The following is a 24,710-nucleotide window of genomic DNA, read 5'->3' on the forward strand; positions in this document are numbered from 1 at the left end:
GGTATGCACCTTTTCTAAATGCTACACAAGGGTGACGGTTGCACAGAGAAATCGACAGCTTTAGCATTGCTTTTAGTCCTGTTGTAAACATACCTGAAGCTCTGTTTGAAAGAAGAACTTCTGTGGGCACTGGGAACAATCATAAATTTTATCTTCCTGCCCGTGGACTGCAAAGATGTGCTGCTGCAGTTTGTTTGCCTGTACAAAAACTGAAACGACATAGTACGATTAGTTGAGATTGCTTCATATAAAGCATCTTGTCTTGAACTACACTTTTACAATTGCAAAGACTCTGAAAAGTCCAAGGCTACCTGCCAGAGAAGTGCCGATACACTTGGTTCAGCAGAATTTCCTTACAAGTAGTCAATTTAGAGTCTCCAGGCTGACAGTCAGCTTACTTCTAACAGACTCTATATCCTGTATGGATTTTTGATATTTCACATAAAGCTAACGCTGTCCACAGGTAACTGGAAGAATTCAGTCGTCAGACCAAAGAAAGGACATCACCGCTTCTGCGGGTAGCTCTGGGCCCACGGCAGGTGCATCGGATGCATTTTTAATGCAGGACAACTGGGCCAGGAGAAGCCTTCATGGCTGGTCTGGAAGATGTGTGGCCCAGAATAACATTTCTGGCATACACGTAAATCCGAAAGGGCAGGCTTGTCACAATTTTTAGACCTTTTAAATGGGTTGTTCATTCAGTATAAGAAAAAAAGTTTACGATTTAACATCACAAAATTCACAGCATCTACATTATGATTTTGAATTGATAATTATTCTGACTTTATCAAGTGAAATTTGAAAGTGAAACATATGGAACCGCAGGCTTTAGCTGGTTAAAAATACATCTCGTTTAATTTTTGTCTCATTTTATATGAATAATCTTCAGTATGTGAAAATAGCTTCTTCAGCAGAATTAAACACGTGCACTCAGAGAGTCATTTTACAGCACATTTCAGGAAACGATAAATTAACGCCAAGCTCACACAAAAAGCAGGCTCTCAAATTGTGGGCCAAACCCTAAAGACTGTGGGTTCGCCCCACTTCCACCCAAGTTAAAGGAATCACAGGTGCTGCCGTGCCCCTCTACTGACAGCAGGTCCACAGTCACACCTCTTCCACCCTCATCTCTCAAGGAGTTTGGAAACGCAGATGTTAACTGCTGGTTTTAAGAGAGTACAAAAGGCAGCCTTTAACATGCATCCTGCAGATCCTTTAAAAGCAAGATCACCCCAGACCATTTGCACCGGTAAGACAGCTTAAAATGAACTACAGGGAAGGAATACCTAGCAGGCCCTGGGACAGAAGTTAGAAATGTGCCAGAAACCTGGGCTTCAAAAATCTCTGAGAGAGGAGCTGGCAAAACTATACAGTTGGACAATTTGCTCTTACCAAGCCTTTACTTAAGTGAGCCTCACCTCTGTGAGTGGACTGTGAGCTACCTAGCCTTTAAGGGGTCCTTGCTCAGGTAAACACGGGCTTGCAAGAGCAGGTCCATCCCTTGCAAGTCCTGCACTTGGAAACGCATCGCGCCTTCGAGCCATGAGGTATAATTTAAAAGGCTTCGATTTGTGGGGGGTGATGCGGAGCTGCTGCATGCGTCAGTGCTGCCTGGTGTCAAACACCACAGTGCTGCTCTTCAGAGCGAGTCCCAGTTTCAGACAGGCGATATTTTGAACATTTCCAAGCACAGTATTTCTTTTTCCCGAGGAAAGGACTACAGTATTTTACAAATCCCCTGAGTGTTGTTTCTGGATCAAGCCATGCACGCTGAGGCTTGTCTTGGCCTCCCTGTCTTACCTGTGAAACAAACAGGGCATTTGAATGTGCCTCCCATCCCCTCAAAGCTGTGCTCAATCAGGTGACACAGGAGCTTTGCCGGAGAGTCAAACATCTGGTTACACAGCTTGCACTCATGATTGATGCCTTCCTCTGCAAGGTTCAAATGATACAACTTGTTAGTGACACAGCAGATTAGCGTCGGGGATGCAGCAGCAGTCGACGAGAAACACCCGTGCCGGCGCGCATGACTTCAAGGACCCGCAGACATCGCTGCGGCTCCAGCCTCGCTGCTTGTGCGGGGCGTGCGGGTGTCCAGCCCCCCGTCGCATTTTGGGGCGTTGATTTTCAGCTGTGATGAAAGCAGCACTGCCATGAACATGTCGGGGACCCACGCGCCTGCTCCCAGGCTCGTGACTGCACCGCTCCACCTCGCATCCTACCACAAAGGAAGCGCATCCCTGCTCTGGGTATAGATTATTAAATAGTCAAACAGCATTTAAAATTAATTTAACAGTGTGAATTCAACCAACAATGCTGAAAGCAGGCTGAAATGCTGTCTTCACATCAGCCTACGCTGCAAACATACGGGAGAGGAAGAAACTGTAGGAGAATAGCAGGAGTCCAGGGAAGAGTTTCAGCCTTAATTCTACACCCCTTGTTTTCTTCCCCAAGGTGAAAAGAGAGCATTGGAGGTATTTAGATGTCATTTGAAAGTGTAATGTCCATGTCATAGATCTTATGGGGCCCATTTTAAAAGTCCCTATATTCTAGCTGAACTCATAGAGAAATAACAATAATTATTACTATTGTTTCAAGCCTACCACTTTTTAAAGATGACCTGTTTCTCTGTTTACTGAGCTTTGTGGTTCTGGGTGCAGCTGAGCCTTTTTTTGAGGTACTGAAGCCATATTAAAACAATTTTGACACATAAAACAATCCTTTGGTTTTCTTGAAGGAGAGAGTTGTAGAAATCTAGACAATACAACGTACAGTTTATATAAATCAGAAAACAACTAAAATTTAATAAAAACTCGTGGATGGTTCTGTAAATACGTCCCGAAAACATGTCCCTCCTTAACTGTGGCAGCACATGAACTTCTCATGAAAACATATTTTTAAAAGCTAAAGAAATTCTGTCTTTTGATGTACATAGCTTTATTTTTGTATCTTCAAATATCACTGACTTCAATTTTTAGTTCCAAGATAGCGAAGAAGTGACTACGATATACCATGGACTAATCTCTTGCCAGATGCATTGGATCTTGTGAATCATGCAAGCCTTCAGAATCAGGTCTTTACTTATAATTGCTTTAAATTAGCTTTTCATATCTTTAAAGGGGCCAAACAGAAGGACATTTTTGGTTTCTATAAGGCCTTTGGTACTCTCAGGATCCCAAAGCCCTTTCACAAGGTGGGGAGTCAGGTGCCAGGGCAGGCAAACAGCAGGGCTCTGCATGCGGAATGCCGGGCACAGCCTGTGCCCAGGCGCACGGTGGCTCTCGCACATTGGCACCTTGGCACGTTTGTGGCTAGAGGCAATTCCCAGCACACACGGACCTTGGAGGGCCCTCCATGTAGTGTGAAAAATAACAATTTTAAAAAAATAAAATCTCCACACAAGCGCCTTGTGCACCAGCATGTGCCGGCGGGATGGGGAGAAGTAAACAGGTGGGGTGGGAAGGAGGTAAAAAGAGAAAAGGAAAGGAAGGGAAGAGTCAGGAACAGGAAGAGGAAAGGGCTGGTGACTCTAGGACAGCAGCTCCATGGATTCCCTGAGCAGCCATAACCAGGGACTGGAATATTTCTAGAATGCAATGTGGTTTGTAATTCTCTGGTTTGGGCAGCCACCACAGATGAGCACATCGCCCTCTCCGACGGATGGGTTTCAAAACCCTGACCCTCTCCCTTCACTGTAGTGTAAGGCCGGCTTCTCCCATCAGACCCTTGCCTGAAAACTTTTGGCTTTGTGCAATCTTTATAATCTGCTCTGGAGGGGAGGAAACATGGGGAAGGGATACGTGTCTTGTGCTGAGCATCCTGAGCATGCCCACAGCTGTGTACAGCAACTGAACGCTGCAATAAACCTGGAGAGGACAAAGCAGGTACTGGGGGGAATGGAACAAATTCCTTCTATGAGTAAATCAGAGAAATCATGTTTGACATTAATTTCCTACCCTCCTCATACTGGGTGTTTGGCAAACGGTGATTCATGTACAGCCTATGGTCCTATGTGAGCACATGTGTTCATAAATACGGATGGACACATAGTGCTGATTAGACAACTGCTCCTTTCTGCAGCCTAAATACCTATAATTTCAGCAAAATTAAAAAAAACCCAACAATGCTCAGCATTCCAATTGAAGTATATTCTTACAAGCTTGGTATGTTTAATTAGGTAACAGAGATTGTGTATTTTCTTGGTTGATCCCTGCAGTATTTTAAATAGTTAAACCCATAACAAACAAACTAAAACTCGAATGAAAAATAATAAAACATAATGGGTTCCTGCAGATCTGGAAATTTATCCCACTCGAGGCAAGACCTTTTGATTTGCAAATCCACTTCTGAATTATAAGGCCTTCTCCTCACCAGTGGGGGTTTTTATTCCACTCCCACAGGAGTCCATTATGTATTTCTTGTGTCTATAAAACCATCCAGGAAGAAAAAAGGGGGAAAAAAGTACCATGGTTAGCATGACAAACGTTTCTCTTTTCATGCATGTGTATTCAAAATATGAAAATGCCCAAAGATATAGATAGAATTTGCTGCTATAATCACTCTCTCCTCTATGGCATTTTACAGCATATTATTTTACACAGAAACACGACGCATGTATAGGGATACTCAGTCACCTTTGGAGAATAACTTCCTTGAATTATATAAGATCATATAGGTACATGCAAGGCGGCTTTTTGACAATGCGGCATGACAGCCAACACTCCAGTCAAATGTGTGGCGCTGGGCGTTAGCAATAGAAAACATACAATCATTTCCCTCATTTTTATTCCCCCTCCTCTTTTTTTTTTTTTTTTAAAAAAAAAACACATGACAAGCATCTATGAGAGACCTACATAACTCAAGTGAATTATGCAGCCCCTCTCATTTGTAAACTAAAATGCAGATTTTTACAGCTTGCTGTGCTAGATCTTCTCCCATTTCTCCATAAGTGTATCTGGGTGTGGATCAATTGATTACAGGACTAGATGAGGAAACAAGAATCTTGGGTTTCTTGCCTTTTTTTTTTTTTTTTCCTGAGCTCAAAATAATAAGCATTAATTTTACACTTAATTTCTCAAAAAAATAATAGGATGTGCTCTTGTTTAAAACAAGCAGGCCTGCTGGATTCTGTCAGGCTGAAACTATGTCAGGCCAAAAGAGGAACAGAGCGCTTTGTGTAAAAGTATCATGGGGAGATGATAGTATCCTGTAATGTTTTCAGTACCTACTTTTGTCTCCAAAAGCATTTGATCCCTGGCAGACACATACTTATTTCCATACTGGTCTTGAGGGAAGCTGGTAGGAATGAGAGCTGATTATCTGAATCCTGAAGGTGAAACCTGGGTGGTGCCCACTGATGTCAAAGGCAGGCATTTGTATAAATTTGGAGGTACATAATTTACTGCCTCTTAGCAAGGATTAGCGGGTTGCGCAGACCCGGCTGAACTGCAGCGGCAAAGCGCATCGCTCATTGTTCCCAAGTTCGGATGCGTTTGCAGGACAGTTTTAAATACGTTGATAGGGTAGTTAGTAGCACTTACACTGTTGTTCTGCCCATTTTAGAGTGGGAATATGCTTCTCCATAAAGCTATTTCTGCTGCAGCAATGTGCATTTAATACATATTACAATGAGTCTCTAAGCCTCTAAGAGAACCGACACTAGCAGCCTCCTGGCGAGGATGCAGTATAATTAATAATGCTGTATTAAACCCATGTACTGTATCAGCTGCATTTCTAATTATAACTATATTAATGGCAATATAAAAGTACGCATTAACACTGTCGTGTACTGACACATTATCACACCAATAACAAATAGGAAATAGGAACAATAAAAATCAAGATGGCATTGTCTTCACTGTTAGTTAAAACTTCTCTCTTCAACTTGATTTAATAAAGTAAAAATTTCCCTTATGGAATAACTGAAATAGTCCTAATTTGAGAGATCAAGTAAGACAATCTGATGCTCGTTCCTGACAACAACATGTACATCCCATCCTATAGCTTCCCAGACCAGTATATTTCTACTCCACTGCAGCAAATTAAGGCAATAAAGGGGAGTATGTTTCCTGTACTCAGATGTACACATCCATGAGTTAACTGCACTTTTAATGAACTTTGAAATACTGTAATTCAGCGTAACAAAGCACTAATAAATATACTGTGTTCACAGAGAACCTTCTCCTGTCCATTATATCATAAATTTGGTAGAATTAAATGGGCCATGTGCTCTAATTATAGTAGAAATAACTAGAAATTGGAATGAACGCAGGGAAATAAAATGAAAACTGCACGGAACTGTTCTGTTTATGCAGTCAACTTCCCAGTAAATAAGTAAGCGAAGGGAAAAAAACATAAGGAAAGCAGGAGCTTCCCCAGTAATTTTTTTCTATGTGGCTGTGAAGGAGCAAGGGGCTGGGACCAGGGTGGGATGACAGTGATTGACAACCCCGTCCAAAACAAAGCCTGCAGAGAACCACTTCGACCCTTCACCTGGCTAGCACCACTTCACCACTGGTTTTCATTAAAAACAATCCAACGATGGAGGCAAAACCAAGGTCTGAGAGCACGATGTGACTGCTAGGAGGGGATGGTGAATTTGCAGAAGCTCACATCGGATGAAGACAACGTCTGCTGTGCAGACGACATTTCTTCATCGCCATTGCTGCCTAAGCCCCCGACCTGCTATACAAACCATTTGGGCCACATTGCTCCATTACGTTTTTGTAATTAATCCCAGAGGACGTAGCTGAGCCCCTCCCTCACTGGTGAGGCTGCTGCAGGGTGAGAGGACCCCCCGCTCCCACCCCGGCATGGGCCAGCGGTGCAGAGCCGCTCTGTGGCACGGCGCCCCAGCGATTAGGCAGCCCGGGCGGTGAAAGGCAGCGGATTGATGGTGTGGCAGCAGAAATATCACCTGGGGAGCTGGGTGCCGTCCTCCCAGGGATGCTGGAGGTCAGTTACTATGGCAACGCCGAATGAGCTCAACCTTGTAACTGACCCTTATCTTTTTTTGATCTGTGGCCCACTTGGGACCTTGGCTGGAAATCAACTGGAAAATAATCTGGTCACATATCAGAAAGAAAACTATTTATACTTATTTATCCAGGTAGAGCTCGTATCTCCCTTTGACGACTGCCAGACTAAAGACACCCGTCACGTTCCCGCAGCGTTTCACACGGCTGTGCAGAACGCCCAGCTCTGTGCTGTGAGAAACCATGCCAAACCCCCCCGCCACCACAAAACACACACACAAACTGCCACGGATATCTGTGCTCATGGCTCTACTGATATATTGCCAAAATCTTGCCTTGCTCACAGCCCCTGACTTGCCCGTGCGGATGAACATACACCTACACCCCTTCTTGGATGGTTTAATATTTTATGTTGGTTTCTGCTACTCATATTCTTTTGTGCTTTATCTCTCTGCTGAAATATGATTCTGCTTTGAAATATATTTATATGATCTAGAATGGCACAACACTGATGTCTTTTATGAGCCGAAGATTGTTTAATAAAAACTTGCATTCCTGCTTCATCCTTATGACAATTTTACTATTATAAGTTTTCAAGGGATATGAGAGCTGTCCACTGTGGTTAGAAACATCACTTTAATGAAAAACGATAACACAGGGACTTGGATTTTTCTAGAAACTATGTAAGGAAAACCAACAAAATACAAAGAGTTCCCAACACGGATTTGCATGGTTTTTTTGTTGGTTTTCCTTACGTTTGCTTTTGGATGAGACTCATTAAAATCAGTTCTGTTCTTCGTAGTTTTCCAAGGGATGGGCAGTCCAGACAAGGGTCAGACAGCACGAAGGAGCTGTCGCTGTTCTCCAGCTGGGGAAGCTCTCTGGGGGAACGGGATTTGAGAAATCACCGAAGATATTAAGAGACAGAAGCCATAGGACCTGCTGGCAAACATAGGTGCTACAAGAAGTGCCCACGGATCCCTGGTAACAAACTCCAAGGCTTCTTGTGATGTACTTGTATGTATCTGTGGCCTCGAAAAGGTACTCTTTTTGAGGCTAAATTAGCCTAACCACACAACAGGCTTTAAACTCTTTTCATCATCTCAGGGGGCCTCAAGCTCAAAATATGCAGAATTAGATGCCAAATTATTTATAGGGTAGCTTGTAAGTTCACTGCCTCCAGTACATGTCAGTACACTGCAATATTAAAATGACCATTAAAAAGAAGCACAGTCCCAGAGGGACTGAGGATGAGATTGCAGGGAGTTTCCTACCGACTGCAAGAGCGATTCCTGCACTGTGCCAGAGCCTGCGCCTCCCTCCCGGCTGCAGGCTGCCTGCTCCCCCCAGCACTGCTTTCCTACGGGGAAGGCAGAACCGCAGACACATGAGATGGGTCTGCTGGGCCTGTCTTCATCAGCTTAATTTTTGGTTTACAAGAAAAATAAAATCTGAAAGTTCAAAGGAGTTCATGGAGTTGTGCATCATCTATCTGCTGACTGCAGAGCCCCAGAGGGACCCCGCCTGCAGAGCTTTATTTTAGATTTAGATATTAATCTGGGAAACTGCATAAAGATAATTTATAGAAATGCACTACACTTTAGCACAGTAGCTTCGCACTTTATCAGCCTTTCTCCGAAGATGCCTTTTTTAAAATAGCCTATATTAAAACTTCCTGTGGACTGAAGTCTGGTAGGCCTGGCTGTTCCTTCACAATAGTTCATTAAGGAGTAACTCCAGTGGCTTCTATGGAAATGCAAAACCCATACAGGAAAAGAAACACACGCTGCTTTTGAGTGTGCAGGCCCATACACACGCACACAGAGAATGAGTCCGGATAAAGCTAACGAACCCCTAAGAATGGCTAGGGGTTAATAAAAACACCGCATTCCCACACAACTCAACCCTAGTTGAGTATTCCAATGTTTTGATATGTTCACAGCTGTATTATTTCAATTTAATGTCGATACCTGGTTGAACTGAAGTAACACAGCCCTGAATCCAGGCCCACGGCCACACAGTCCGTTCCCTGCATTAGCCTCCCTCATGCCACAGTGTTGCTTAAACCTGAATATCACTTATTACGCCTGGTCTCTTCTCCGCTCTTCTCTTCCCTGGAAGCAGCTCCCCGCATTGCTACACAGTAGTATGTCTGTCCTCTGATCCTACTGACAATATCACATCAAAGAGCTCAATACAGACAAACAGCAATAACTAGTATCTATTTGGCATCTATTCTTCTTGTGAAATTAAAAATTAAAATTAAAACATCATTATACTCTTATTAAACAGCCCACTGGAATATGCCAAGTGCTTTTAAAACATGCAAAGCTTTAAACTGAGTTTAAACGGGTGTAAAGCCCTTTTTACTCATTTTATAGGCCTGGCATGTTCCCCAACTTCAGCACCAGGGCCACCAGAACCACAAGGCGCCCCCTCCCCACCACGTCCCACCCAGACCTCCAGCATACATCGACCATGGTTGCACAGAGGTCCCCGGAGCTGCCAGGTCTCCAGCAAGAGCTGCCAAAGGCAAAACCTTCCCTCTTACCAGGCAGCCCCCTCCCCTGCCTGGGCACCTGTGCATGGAGTGGCAGCTGCATCCCACAGCTACTGCTTAAAAGCCAAATTCTGGGTGCATTTTCATCTGCCCAAAGGCAGGTTCCTGGGGTGGGGATCCAGATCAGGGCAGCATTCAGCCCTGGCTGCCAGCCCCCTGCACTAGCTGGGCACATTTGGGATAGCACACAGTGTTTCTTAAACACGCGAACTCCTGCTGATGTGTGTCACTGATCTTCAGATTACAGTTTCCCAAGCACACATTGACATGATAGACTATAAATCTATCGTGTAAATAACCATCACATTAATGGTCTCTAATAGTATATAATTAACATGACAGACAGGCTACAAGCCAGTTGTTGTCAACAACACTCAGAGATGCATGGAGTAGGAGAAAGCCATAAACTACTTCCATGGTGGCATCAGGAAAACAGAAAGACTGGTAAAATGAGAGATAAAACCAGAATGCACAACAAAATGAAAATACTTCTCAACATACAATTTAACCGAGAAACAAAGAAGGTTCTTTCAGGCATCAAAGTATGATAAATGTCAAACTTGGGGTGTGTGTGTGTGTGTGTGTGTAGAAATTGATTTGCATCAGCAAATTAAAATTCAGTTATCCCTGCCTTGGTGCAGTGCCTCTTCACTGAGCACAGGTGAACTGCTGTGAGGGGCCTTATTCTGATATTGCAAATTCTGTATAAACATGGAAATATGCATCCAGTAACATAAACTTTACAGCAGTTATCAGCTATGGTCAGATTAAAACTTGTATTAGTACAGATATCTGAGAAATGATGCAATGGGCAAAAAGTTTTAAGTGCAAGTGAAACCCAACCATGAGCGTTATTTCTGTTGCAGATCACCAAACAGCTTGGAGATTGGCCAAACGCTGTACTCCTGTAACACTGGGGCAGTTTGCACTTGCTTGTTCAGATTAAACAAATGCATTTTTTTGAAATATGAATACATGCAGACAAGCAAGAAATCGGAAACATCGCTCAGCTTTTTCTTGGGAGGGGGGGAAGATGGCTACCCACCTATCTTGACACGATCATTTAGCACAACTGCACTGGAGCTTACCTGTTCATATGAGGGCTGAATACATGCCACAGCCCAGCGCTGGAGAGGCTCCTGTCCCCAGCCACTACCCCAAGGCGCTTCCCTCGCTCCCTCTCCCAACGGAGTAGGGTGGGAGCTTGGGGGCACAAACTGGTTATCAGAGCTGAGAAAATAAGATGCCATTGCCAATAGAGGGAACCAAGGGTGACTAAATGAGGTCTGGCTGACTAAGATAGGTGACTGATTTTGCATGGCATGAATATCTCTCAGAGCTCGTTAAGTGCAAATATGCTCAAAAGAATGAAAAACCCCTATCAGATGTATTTTATGTCAGGAATCCTAAGGTGCAGTAACGCACGATATTCCTTAAGGCAGTAAAAAAGAATCTGCATGAAAACAAGAAAATATCTTAAGCATCTCTGCCTTATGCAGACATATATTCTTGTACTGTGGGAATATGCACAAGTGAATGTACAGAGCATCTCCCATCGATGTTGATGGAATTCGCTCAATTAACGCTCCACAGTCCAGGTGGAAATCTTACCCTGTAGCAGCTTCATCTCAAATAAGAAAAGCTGTAGCCCAGTGACCTTTTGGAAGAGATCTCACTGCCAAGCAATGACTCCGCACAGCACAGACTGTGAAGTTACTCTCAGTAGCACTTATCTAACATACAAACCTTGATTACAATACATAAAACCTCATATCAAACTACTATCACCTTTACATTTGTTTTTTGTTCTGTCCGTCAGGCAGGCAGCTTGCACCCTTCACATACGATCTAGGGCTGAATTCGTCCAGCACAAGGACAAGCAGCAATGAAAGCGTTGCTCTGAGCTCTCCGCAGAGGGCCCATGCACACATCCTGCGCAGCTGTGCAGAGCAGCAAGGGCAGAAATGTTCTTCCAGGCTCCTAAACTCGAAGTACTTTGGCTTTTGCCTTTGTAAACAAATCCCTTTCTATTTTATTATGTGAGTAATTCAGTCAGGCATATGGCTGTTGGCAGATACGCTGTCAGTGCACAAGATGGCCAGCTTGGTTTTATTTATTTTTTAGGAACACATTTTCTCTTTTTATATGTCATTAGCTTTTTAATCCACTAAGGAAAGCCATGCGCAAACTCTCATGCTGTGGACAAGATCCAAAGAACATATGTGGGCTGCACCAGAAAACTTTGTGTAAGATAGGAGGAAAGCCTGTATTTTAGCTCAGATGAAGAGACCTGGAAACACTGATCCTATGACAGTGCTGAAGAAGCCCTCTTCCAGCTGCAGCAAAGTGTGAGCATGTCACCACACCAAAACACAGCAACATCCAGGAGGTTCTGATAGCTCATTAACAGCAGGACTCCTACACTGCTATTTTTGCTTAAACCTGCCTGGATCTCCATGGTTTCCTCGGCTCTCTTGGACTCCACTCATTCCCACAAGTTACATTAAAAAAACAAAACACAACAAAACCAAACCCCACAACAAAACCCAACAAAGCCTCAAGCCCGCAAAGAAGTGTAAGAAGTTCCCAGCTACAGAGGGTGGGAAGGACTTCAGGAGGTGGCTGCACTAATGGCCTGGAGCCGTGCAGAAGTGGCCAAGATGACTTGTAAAGGTAAAAAGGTGTAGTAGGATTGCTGTAGAAAGGGCCTGACGTTCATTCATTGAACTTGAAACAGATTTAGGGGTATCCACCTAATAAGCCCAGATGAGAAGAAGCATATTCCACAGTCCTGCAAAAGTTATTGAGGAAGAGTTAAAAATGAGAGGAAAAATCAAACTGCTTTTCAGCTGCTCCCTTAAATAAAGTAAGATCCTAAATCAAGCTGTGATGGAGTCCCCGTTTGAACCAAAAAAGAAGGAAACGATAAAGGTCTGTCAGAGACCTGCTACCCACCATTTTGTTCTTCACTTTTCTTGTAAGCTCTTATTTTAAGCTCAGATTCAACAATCAGCATTAAGAAGTCGGCATTTGCTCCTGTCACCCCAGAGAGGTAGGGAAGATACAATCGTATATATGCAAAATAGGTATGAACTCTGATAACAATACCTTGCCTGTAGGCAAAAATTGACTTTTTAAATGGCAGCCACTATAATAATGCTAGCCTGAGACCCAACCTTGCAGAATTTTCTTCCACTTAGTAAAACCAAGTTACACAGTGACAGGAAAGGCAAGGAATTTGGGCACTGGCAATGACAATACAGGGAATGTCTTAGTGGGAAGAGGGGAAAACAAAATCATAAAATACAAATGAAGGGTCAGGGTGATTAAATTACAGATACACCCACTGTACAGACATGAAGGGGGTGAAATGGCAATTCTGTAACCACAGAGACAGCAAGGAGCTCAACCAAGACCTGTTCCCCAAAGCCCCCTGGTCTCGATCAGCAGCACCCCGAGAGCCCTGGCCTCGGGACACCTTCCACACACTGCGCAACCTTTGGGAAATTTGCTTACAGGGGATGGGTCTAAACTGGCCACCTAAGGGATATGCAGCAGACCGTGCCTATTCTTCACATTTCTATCCCTTACGATGACCAACAGAAAGTGCATTAGTGCACAAGAAAAAGTGTAAGAACAGAGCTCCCTTTCCAACCACACGTGAGGTTTGTGAGACCACAAGTCCAGCTCCTCAGGGGAGAACTTCGGGAGAGCCGGGATACCCCCAGTACCCCCTGTGTGCCTGAACGGCCCTGGCAGGCTGTGGGCAGCTGTGCCAAGGCCACCCAGCCCCCGCGCGACCGGCCACTCGCCACTCCTGCCATCACACAACGGCACCGCTGGGTCGCGGGGCACATCCTGGGGAGCCACGCACAGGCAGCGTGCATGTACAAGAGTTGAATCTTTGCAGCTAGATGAGCATCAATTATGCATTGTATCAAAACCCAAAATGCTAGAGCATAGAGGAGGCAATTCAAAGAAGCAGCATGAGCAAAGTGAATGCCAAAGAAATGAAAAATATGTCCAAAACTGTGACAGAGCGCTCAGCTACTTTTCATGTGACACTGTCAATCGTCTCTCATCAAAGATCTCAAATACTTGGGAAGAGATTACAGAAATATTCAAAGATACAATATTTGTATTTTGAATGTTAATTTGACACAAAGGAGTGTGCATGAGGGAATGTTTATAATCAGCACTCCAATAAACTCACAAATGACTCTAGTATTTTATAAGCTTGTTAGAAACAAATCACTCCCTTAGCTTATATTTACTTACTGATGAATAATAAAAGGCCTCAATACACAAAGAGTAAATTCAAAATGTTTTCCTCTTGTTCTGTCTTCTATGACAATACTGAAACCCTCTCATTCAGGCTGTGATTCCCAGCCATGCCCCTCCTGTTTTTATGGCTCAATACTGATTTCTCCATAGGAACAGAGGCTGTTTTGAACCTCGGTTCCTGCCCCCAGACCCCCTGTAAAATAGTTGCCCTGGTCTGGAGCTGAACTGTAGTTGCTGGAGCTGCCTCCTGCCCCTGTGCTGCCTGGGGGGGTGGTGAGGAGAGCACGGCCAGTTGTGCCAATTCACACAGCAGCGAAGCTGCAGTCCGAGTGCTTAGTCTTAAGAGGAAGAGGAGAAGACATGCGCACCTCCTGAAGCAATGCACAAGACAGCACAGCAAAAGTGTACAAAAAGAGATTCTGCAATGTATTTATAACCCTGCAGCAGTCCCGAACAGCTGTATGAACTGTAAAACACATCAACTACTTCAGCTGGTCTGCAAGGGTGCAGGCAAGGTGTCAGTACAATACACACCCCTATTACCACCCAAACACCTTGCACACTGTCAGTGCAACAGCCCAATAATTGATCACAGCTGAAAACCCCTTTTAGCCTGTTTAAAAACACCGTGATGCTTTAATGCAATACAAGTCATGCTTCAGCAGACAACATTAACACCTACACCTTCCAAATGCCATTAGTTATACACCAGCTCAAACAATAATACTCTAGTGAGCACAGGAGACTGATGCTAGCCATTGACTCCTGGCAGTAGCCATGCCGTGGTACCTATGTGTGCCATGATTGCTGGATTTCAGAAGTAATTGCTTTATAGGTCGGCATGCTGGATTCATAAGCAGTAAGTAACACAAATGGAGGGAAACAAAAGTTGGCAGAACAATGCTTCATTTTTCTAATGTAACTAAGTGCTGTGTGCAGTAATGGGAGTGGTGGGGATACTCGCCTTTATGCTCTTATTTACCAGATAGAAAGAATATGGGGATATTCTAATGCAAGTTTTTACTTAACGTATTGTTAAGCATTACACAAACATTTTATTGTTGTCTGTAAAGATGATCTATTTACAGTAGCTGAAAAAAAAATCACATACTGCATTCAAGCATAAGTGCTTGCGGTAGACACACAAATGCAGAGCGACTTTGCATAAGTAAATGTAACATAGGCTTTTATTCTTGATGGCCCTGTTGCTTCACGCACAGATCAAATGCATCTTCACCACCCTTTAAAGATGAACAAAATGCTGCCATGGACCAAGCTGGCTGGACACACATCAGTTTTGTTAATTGCATTAAGATGTTGAAGTGAATAAACTCAGCCAGGCCTATCGACAGCCTCATCATCTGCTGGCACTGCTGGAGGGGGAGGCTGAACTCAGGAGCGACGGCATGAGCTCATGGCTGCTCACCTGGTTCCCATCGTGGGAGACCACAGCAGCTTCTTGTAGGATTTTGAGGCGGTTTCTGTAACCTGCCTAGTGCCAGGGCTGGCCTGGTGGTCTCTGCAGGATGCCATGAATCACTGCAGTATTGCTGAATACATCAACAAAGATTGCCTGAATTCGCACAGCCCCTGCTATTATTAAACAAGATTCAAGTATGTATTGAGCTCACCAAATTAATCATTACAAACATACATACTTTACAGCTTAGGAGTCACATTTCCAGAGTATGTTATAAGATGCTTTTACTTCTAGAAATTTTAATGGCAGCCATGAGAATAATATTATTATTTTTTAACCAGTGCACAAGCCATAAAGCACTGTACAGGAGTTTACTAAGAAGTGCAAAGGTGACAAGCGATACGCTTTCAAAATCTGCTAATCCTGGAAAATAAAACTCAGGGCTCCAAAGCCATTGCCATGTGGCACTCCTGCAGCACCTTCTGTGACCCTCCAAAGCAACAGAGACCAATAGCCATGGAGCTCAGCTCCCTCACCCACCGCTCTGGCCAGCAGCTGGAGCAAAGGGAAGCCCTGCGGATGGAGTATCCCAGAGATGTGACTCCACTGAGTGGGCTACAGGTCTGACAGAGGAAGGTGGAGGGAGGCTTTCCCAGCACGATGCCATCCACTGCCATTCCCTGCACTTCCACAAACTGCCTTTGCCGCAGGCTTCCCATTGCTGACTATAACACAATACCTCCAGCACGACAGCTGTGCGGTTCCGCTCTCACGTGCATCTGTGTTTTAAAAGTGGTGCCGGTGTCCAAACTTCAATTCCAGCACTCTCCAAGGCTGAGCTTAAAGATCAGCACACCATGTGCCACCAGGTGAGGGGGGCTGCTCAGCCCCTGCTCTTCATTCCCAGGTGGTGTGGAGGGGTAGGGAGGCATGGCATCTGTGGGGGAGGATTCCTTATACGTTGTTCTAACATCAGCACTTCAGCCTGGAGAAAGAATGGTAGACTAATCCTCAAGCACTCAAACTTTGTATCTAAAAGGGTGGCTCGAACACCCAATTTCTCAAAAAGGAAGAAAATTATCATGGGCACGTGAAATGCTAATGACACAGGAGACAAACAACTAAAGGAAAACCCATACAGGACATGTCAGGTTTTCACAAGGAAAATGCAGGCAAGATGCCATGGTGCATGTCAGACACCTACTTTTCAGCCTGGAGTCATTGGGATTTTCCCTATGGCCATGGGCTTACAATTCTAACACTGTAGCTCCATCTGATGCTATTGAAACAGAAGTATGAAATTGAAAAGGAGTCATGTCATGAAGAAAACAGAAAAATACACTTTCAGGTGAGGAAGGGTCATGGCAGCCTAAATGACCAAGTACAAGAAGTGCATTGCTCTTGGTTTTTACAAAAGTGTCCCAAGTACAGTGCCCTCCAGGATTCTTCTCTGAGTCATTGATTTATTTTTAAAAGGTTCTCTGAAGAAAATGAGCTCCTTAACAAATTAATTGTGAAGCAGGCACACTTCTGGTATTCTTTTTCCATAAATACATGGCATTTCTGAGACCAGTTTGGAAATTCAGTAGGAGCAATAAGTAATGAGTACAGGTGAGTAAGTTATGACCATGTGTTAACGAAACAGAAGAGCCTTTCTCATGTGTCGCTATGTTTTGTGACTGGGTGAAAAGCAGTTGTTAGCTCTCAAATGAATTGCAAAAGACAAAAAATGTCTATTGCATCAAGATTTTATACCAAATACCTCTGCCAAGAGTGTCTCCACCAGAAACGGCTGCCTTAAAGGGTAATTTTGTTTCATGCATTCAATTATTTTCTGTGCTGCATCTGATATGGATGGAAGGGATTCACCTGTGCTTGGCAGCCATCAAGATCACATGGCAGCTGAAACATCTCATCAGTTTTGTTTAACAGTGAAATCACATGGATAATTAATACGCAGACAACTGTGCACCTGAAATATCATTCCTGTTCCAGAAACACAACCTGTGCACAAACAGCATAAAACTTTTCTGCTGGCTTCCCACATGTCTTCCTCCTGCCTTTGGCTACAGCCAGTACCCGGGGCAGTGGTATACTTGCTTTGGTCATCGTACATAAGTTACAGGTACACTTGCACTTTGTGAAGTCCACCTTGTACAGGAAGGAGGAGCAGCCAGAACAGCTGTAGGCAGGCAGGATGCAGCTCTCCCAAGGAAGCGGGTCTGTCGGCAGTGGCTTGGAGCTGGTCCCTTCCACTGCCCTGGCCTGTGGCAAACCTGACCCCTCGCCTGCCTGCACCATCTTTCTGCAGCAACAAGGGGAAGGGCATAAGCTGATGGAGTCTGCACAGGTGCCCTGCCAGACAGCCGGACTGTGCCCACTGTCCCCGGACAGTCCGCCTTGAGCACTCCTTATTTCCAGGAATACAAGCAAAACAAGCAGTCCTCAAACAGCTGGCAGGACATGCAGCACACAGCCCAGGCTCGCTCTGGGGCTGCCACCTGTCTCCACACCCGGTAGGTCTCCCTGAGGAGGGGAGCACATCAGCTGTGTGCCAAAGCCAGGCACCTTGGGCATGAGTGGTGACAATCCCAGGGCATCCTAGTGGGCCCTGCATTGTCACCAGCACCATGCCACCCAGCTGCCTGCACAGCGAGCATGGGCAAAACCCAGCCAAGCCACTGGGACCCAGATCACAAAGCGACAGGAAAATTTAAAAAGGATTGCAAATCCTGCAACATCATTCATGCTGTTATTTGGCAGGTGCTAAAACCCACCCGTATCACCCTGTGCCTGCTACACGCAAGTGAAGCCAGAGAAGAACTTCTCCTTGCAGTCCTTGTGTCGCAGTTTGTTTGCTCTGCTGGTGCATTCCCATTTAGCATGCGCGGGGCTGCACCTGCGTGCTTGCTTATCCCCTGGCCATGCAGCAGTGCACCTCGGCAGCAGGGAGCTTCAGCGGCAGCCAGCATGGGCAGGCACAGTGCGAGCGGGCCACGCACCCACATGTCTGACATCTGAAACAATATTTGAGCCCAGGTGCTGCATCCCTTAATTATTACAGGGTCTTCACTCACATGTGCAGAGTTTAAATAACCGATGATGATTTTGTTTCCATCGTATCATTTGGTTTCCTTTTCCTTTTCAAAGCAAAGGACGTATTAATCAATAAAGATTTTTAAAATAATTAATTACCATCATCATCATCAAATCAAGCTCCCTGGTGCCTTGCTGTCCAGTGCCTGTACAAGTCCTCTTCCCTTCCAGGGAAGGATCTGCCATCTCTGCACCATCCTCCTGCTTTGGAGCCTTAAAGCACTATTAAAATCAATTCACTTGGTGTCAAAAGCCCTCATTCTTCTTGCACCCACCAGTACAGCTGTAGTATTCATAGATTTTTACCACCAGGATTAATGTTATAAAATGTCACTTGCTACAGTAAAATTTATCAACATTATTATATACCATACAAACTGCCACCACAGACAAATGCACTACATTAAAATTTTGTCTAGAGCTCCCTAGAGGAAACATTTGCTGCAATTTGTATAACAGTTTATATATTTATGATATTTAATGGTACAAAGCAATAATTATGACTTCATTCACTGATAAGCAACAGCATTATATAAATCAGATGCAGATTTAGAACATGCCAGCTTTGTCACTGGCCTACTACTTGTAAATTATGTTGCTGTTTAAAAAAAAAAAATCTAAGCAAATATGAGTTAGCAGCAGGAAGCTAATAATGTGCCTCCAGCTGTTCCAGTTAACCTGCAAATGTGGCCATCTGCACCTCAGGAGAAAAAGAAAAGGAGAGATAGAGGGAGGGAGGAAAAGGAGAGAGGAGAGAAGCTCCCGCCAACACCAGCACAAAGCCTAGGCCCTGAGCAGTAGGAATGACCTTGCTCCTTATGACCAGACAAGCACATATTTAAAATCAGAAAAGTTACTAAAGAATAAAGGACCTTTTCTCCCCTAGACCCACAGAAGAAAAAAAAAAAAAAAAAAAAGAGAGAGAGAGAGAAAAAAAGTCTTTTCCACTGCCTTTTTTCTAGAACAGGCTGTCTTTCACCTCTGGGGTTATTATTTACTGCATTGCAGGTTTGTCCAATGGACAGGTTTTCCTTACAACTTCTGCCTTTCATTTTTACTTTTTAACACCTCTTCACAGACCCATCTTGTATTATTTTTTTTTTTTAAAAAAAAAAAAAGGTGGCCATTGTAATAGATTTATTCCTGCTTCAGACAATTTAAAATGGATCTGCAGGGCACAAAGGCTGAACTATCAAACAAGACCGAAATTCTCAGATAGAAAGTCACAGATCTTGCAGTGCACAGCAGCTTCACTCCTACCTTTGGGTTCACGGGGATGAGGTGTCCTTAGGATGTGCGAGTAGTGTTCACTCAAAGATTATTTTATAAGGGACTTCTGTGGAATCTGGGTCACAAGGAACTGTCACAAAATATTCCCTTTGACATTCACCCACACACTGAAGAGACAGTGGCTGAAAGTGCACGTCCTGCACATTGTTACACTTTGGTAATTGACAGCAGTTTAAAGCCAACAGTTCTCCAAGATCCTTGTTACAGAGGGCTCCCCCACACCCCTCCTAGATAAGGATAGGGAGGGCCTCAAAGGATTTTTAATATTTTTTTTCTAAAGCCTGACTCTGTAAAACAACAAACTTAATTCCTGTGAAGGGTACCAGGTCAGGGAGGTCAGCACACCTCACCGGAGCTGCACCGCTCCACCTCACCTGCACTGTCACACAGTGCCTCTGTACTGCCAGTCCGCCCCCATCACCCCAAAACCAGCCTTGTTCTGACACGGGTTAATGAAGCAGCAGTTGGTCTTGGGATGCTTAAATAAACTCAGGATTATCATCACTCAAACTAAAAAAATCTCATCTTGCTTTCTCCAAAATTAAGCAATGCAATTCTTGTTTCCTCGTTTTAGATGTACATCTGTTTGCACCAGTTCAAGTGTCAGAATTTTAATAAAACTCTTAAAATACTGAAAGCACCCAGCAATGAGCCTCACAGACTCTGATCTCGTGGCCAGGCAGTGTGAGCTCCTCAGAGTGCATCACGGTCACAGAACAGGGACCTACATCTGAGCAGTGTTGTATGGACCCGACAGCTATTACTAGATTTTCACCAAGGAAACATGATTTATCTTCATTCCAATTTTTGTAACTATAATTCATTCCAATGCTAACCCCATTTACAGGGATTTACAACTCACTTGAAAAATTAACTTAGGCATACATAATTTCAAAGGAACAAAACCAATTTTTTTTCTTGGAAATACTGAATTTACTTTAAACTGATCAGCTGTGATAGTGTTAGCGCATGTGTGTGTGTTTTTAAAGCCTCCTTTAACGATTTTCTCTATTTAAGAGTTTTGTGACCCAATGTTGTTTAATGTTGACTAGTTCTTGGCATTTTCAAGTGAAATACCTCACCCTGATGGTACATGCAAGCAGTTAGCGCACATCTTTTTCAAACATTTACACTACACTTTAGGGATGCTGGTGGATATGATAACAACTGTGATTTACAGTAGGTTAAAGAACTAATAGTTGCATGCTGAATCAGTAAGTTACCAGTATTTACCCTCTGAATCGTGTTAACCAATGCAAAGTGCCAGCAGTGTGATCAGGGAAAGGCATTAGCCATCTCTCCAGAGGCAAATAAGCTTTCCAGGTAAACCTGTAACTTCATCTGGCCTTTCCAAAAATATTTTCATCTAGAAATTACCACATTTTTTTAAAGCAGCTGGGGTAACATTGTGTTTTCCAATACCAGAATGTTTGTAACAGCAAACAATATATGCAAATGCTACAAGTTGCTGTTGAATATCCAAATTTAGCGGGATGACTCCCACTTAATTACACCAAACCTCAGTTAAGTCCATTGGCAGCTTCAGAGGCAGATAACAAGTAAAGCTGGTAAGCACTTACATCAAAATAATGCACATTCACATGTTCCTCAGTCATCATTGAGACTGGTGACTAATAAATCATGTAGTGTCCATATCTGTGTGTGCGGAGTTCCTTAGATACTTCAGTTCACCAAGTTTTGAATGTTTCTCTCTGACAGGAATCCATGCATTGGTTTTCTGTCCCTATCTGTTCACTGCTCAAAACAGCACACAAAAAAAGAAATCCTAGATAAATGCAAATGACCCATATTCCCCATTTATAAAGAAAGCCTTTTGCATTGCCTCAGTGAACTAGGAGGGTAACGTCTGATGAACTCTCACGTGAGCATTAATAACAGAAGAGAGAAGCAGATGGAAAGGGGGAAGATCAGCTATTTCTAAAACCATTAATAAAAATATGGTTAAAAGATCTTACTCTAGAATCTAAGACTACATATTTAATTGATTTGTTTAATTTTGTCAGAACACTTCTACTCCCCTCCTGGTGCTAATGCGAGTGGCAGCAGCAGACAACCACGTGCGCCACATGCAAACGAGCAGCCCACAGCTCTCGGAGGTGTCCACCAGCATGCAACACCCTCCCAGGTTCTCCTCAGCCACTGGAAATCTCTTCTTATTTCTCAGCTCCCACTCCTGATGCTCCACAGGGTTTCACATTGCACGCTGAGAAACCAATGAACAACTCAAGTAAGCTCTCAAACCTAGCAAGAAAAAAGTTTGATAGGAAAAAATTAACTCCCAAAGAGACGGTATGAGAAAGGTCAGAAGACATGGTCAAATGGAAAGTCTTCCAATACCTCAGTGGTGCTACAAGCATTCAGACAACACATTGACATCACACAGGTGAAGAAATCAAACCATCTATCACATTCATGCAAAGGACAGTGCGCGTCCGCATAACATTTTTGGGGTGATATAGTTAAAGGACAAATGCCTACAAGCTCACACAGATAATGCTGTGACATTTTCATTCTCTCCTTATTGAACTGAACAATTTGATCCAGAATTATTATGCAAGCAGCAGAAATGCAGAATGAATTTTTAATAGCACTGTGTGTGAAAGAGAACAAAAGTTCATAAAATATGTTGAAGTGACTTCCATAATGCTGGTTTATGTACCTCTCCACTACATAAATAGGCACTCTCAACTACAATAGTTAAACCTGGTGATTTACAACACATTGTAACTCATTCCTGCTGTATGGAGGAACCCATCTCTCAAATGCAAGTGATCTTGCAATCACAGATGAACTCCAGTACTTAAGTACAATGGGGTACGTTTCACAGTGTCAGCCCTAATTTTCAGCCTCAACTTTGATTTCCCTTGCCTTGGTGGGTTCCAGTCAGACCCTCTGTGTTACTCTAATGTAGCTTTTTTGTGTTTTTAATATGAATATTGTGTCAAGGATCTGAGATATTAAGAATGACAATACATTATTATTGCAGCAGGGAAATCTCCAGAGTCCTAGAAGTAGGATTTTGAAAACCACAGTCAAAAATCAATACTAATCCACAAGAATTCATAAAGGAAACATGTCAGTCGGCACCTTTGAATACATATCTTAAATTTTATCTTAAGCAAACTGGACCAATACAAGTAATTTAAAAGACAGAAAAGAAGGTGGACATGCTCCAGCTTCAGGCTGCAGGAGGGAGCCTGCCTTGCTTGGCTGCCCCAGGAGTGCTGGAGATACCCCTGCCCTTCTCTGCCGGGGTCCCAGGGCCAGCTCCAGCCTGCCTGAGCCACTGCAACCCTGGCGGTTGCATGGGCAAGGAAGATGCTGCATCCTCAACACCGCCTGTGCCCAGACTCCTCCCTCGAAAGCAACCACCCAACAGGATGTAGGGAAAAACCAGCTCATCTGCACTCACTGATAAATGTGATAATGAGAAGAAATGCTAAGAATCATACACGTGATCCTTTGATGAATTCACAGCCAGACATCTGCTTGCAAGGTAGCTGGCCCGCTAGCTACCTCCAGCAACAGGACTTATTATTGCTTGGATTTGATTTACTTAACCAAAAAAATCCACAGAATTAATTAATTAAACACTTCATTTGTACACGAGTAACTACGTATTAATACAGTGTTATCAAAGCATCCTAATCTCCCTCTCAGGAAGAAGCCTGCTTAACTAGCATGGATAATAGAAGGTATCACATACAGAAAGATCCATAAGGCGAACACAAACAGACAGCCTTTGCCATCTGAAATGTTGCCCAGGGACCAGGTACATCAGCACAGGGCTTACAGCCTATTCTCATCATTCCAATCACTTGCCTACACTCTGACTTTTAAAAAAGTTTTTGAAAGAAAAAAGAACCTGCAAGGTGCTCAAGATGAATGGTCTTGCTCTCTTAAGTGAGAGTTTGTAGCAGCGCTCAGAGGGAGAAAGAAATCTTTCTCTGGACCTCACTCTCCTATACAATTTGCACAACAGAAAAGCTGGGTTTGATTCACAAAAGAGGTGAAGTTATAAGCAAAGGAAGCACACAATGATTTGAGTCCAAATCCAGTAAAAGACGTTAAGAGTTGGTCAGATGCTCTCAGTAGTACCTTCCTACAGTCTCTGCAGCTTTCCCACTGCTACTCAAAAACACCTTAAAAAATATCTTATGATTTTGGAGGGGAAAGGCCAGAGGATGCAGCTCTGATGGTGGTCCAGGATTTTCAGTTCCTACTCAGGAGACATCACAACTGTTTTTAAATGAAGTACACAGCGTTCCCCAGCTGAGTGACACAGGGACACCGGTTAATCGCCAAGGAGGATCTGCTGGTGATGGCACTGAGGACTTCCACAGTCCTCCAACTTCAGCAGCATTTCTTGTCGAGGCCACGGGGAATGCTGCTAGAAACGACCGCAGTCTTATGGCAACCATGAGATGCAGTTTACTGTACGTGTGCTATTTATTATGCATATTATTTATTAATTTATGTAGATTAGTACACTGCATGACCAAAAACACGCCATCAGCAACGATGGGCATCCAAGCCTGCAGTAAAAGCTTGATCCAAGATTGGTTTCAGTCATTGCAAGATTTTTTTACTGATTCCAGTGAATCTTGGTTCAGGCCCTGAAGGCGCTGAGAGGCGCTGCTTTTACTGCAGTAGGCACAGCGGAGAGAGCTGAAATCTCCATTACAATGGCTCTGTCACAGGTACTGCAGGAAGACAAATTCATTTAGGGAGCCCTATTGATACTTGATTTGTTAGATCTCAATTGCAGAGCTCTCCAAAGGGCCACCTTACCATACTACAAAATCGTTTTAGCTTATAGTCACCATTCTGCTGTACGTATCAGCCCAAATGCAAAGGATCAGATCTCCACATCCAGGGTGGAAACCTTTACCAAACGGCCCAGGGGAGAGGGCAAGATGCACCACCACAATCTGGTATGGACATACAAGACAAAATCCTGTAAAAGCTTTCGATGTATGTTTTGTTTTCAAGCTAAAAATATATATATATATATAAAAAAATAACACCATCAACCCACTGACAGCTAAAAATTAACCTCCTGGCA

The 24,710-nt window shown here is 43.7% G+C and overlaps 1 protein-coding gene across 3 annotated transcripts in view; it reads right to left on the minus strand.

Annotated features, from left to right (window-relative positions):
- The window catches only part of ZNF423 (zinc finger protein 423), a 234,835-nt gene that overhangs the window by 21,984 nt on the left and 188,141 nt on the right, over positions 1-24,710 (minus strand). For 2 of the 3 annotated variants that reach the window (XM_040615556.1, XM_040615555.1), the window contains 2 exons: positions 1,801-1,932; positions 94-209 (listed from right to left, as the gene is read on the minus strand). In XM_040615556.1, the coding sequence (XP_040471490.1) occupies positions 94-209; positions 1,801-1,932 (248 nt within the window). Of the gene's footprint in view, positions 1-93; positions 210-1,800; positions 1,933-24,710 lie in introns of those variants that run through there. The other variant, XR_005831145.1, reaches the window with a different exon arrangement.

This window comes from Falco naumanni, chromosome 15 (genome assembly GCF_017639655.2).
Source record: "Falco naumanni isolate bFalNau1 chromosome 15, bFalNau1.pat, whole genome shotgun sequence".
Lineage (NCBI taxonomy): Eukaryota > Metazoa > Chordata > Aves > Falconiformes > Falconidae > Falco > Falco naumanni.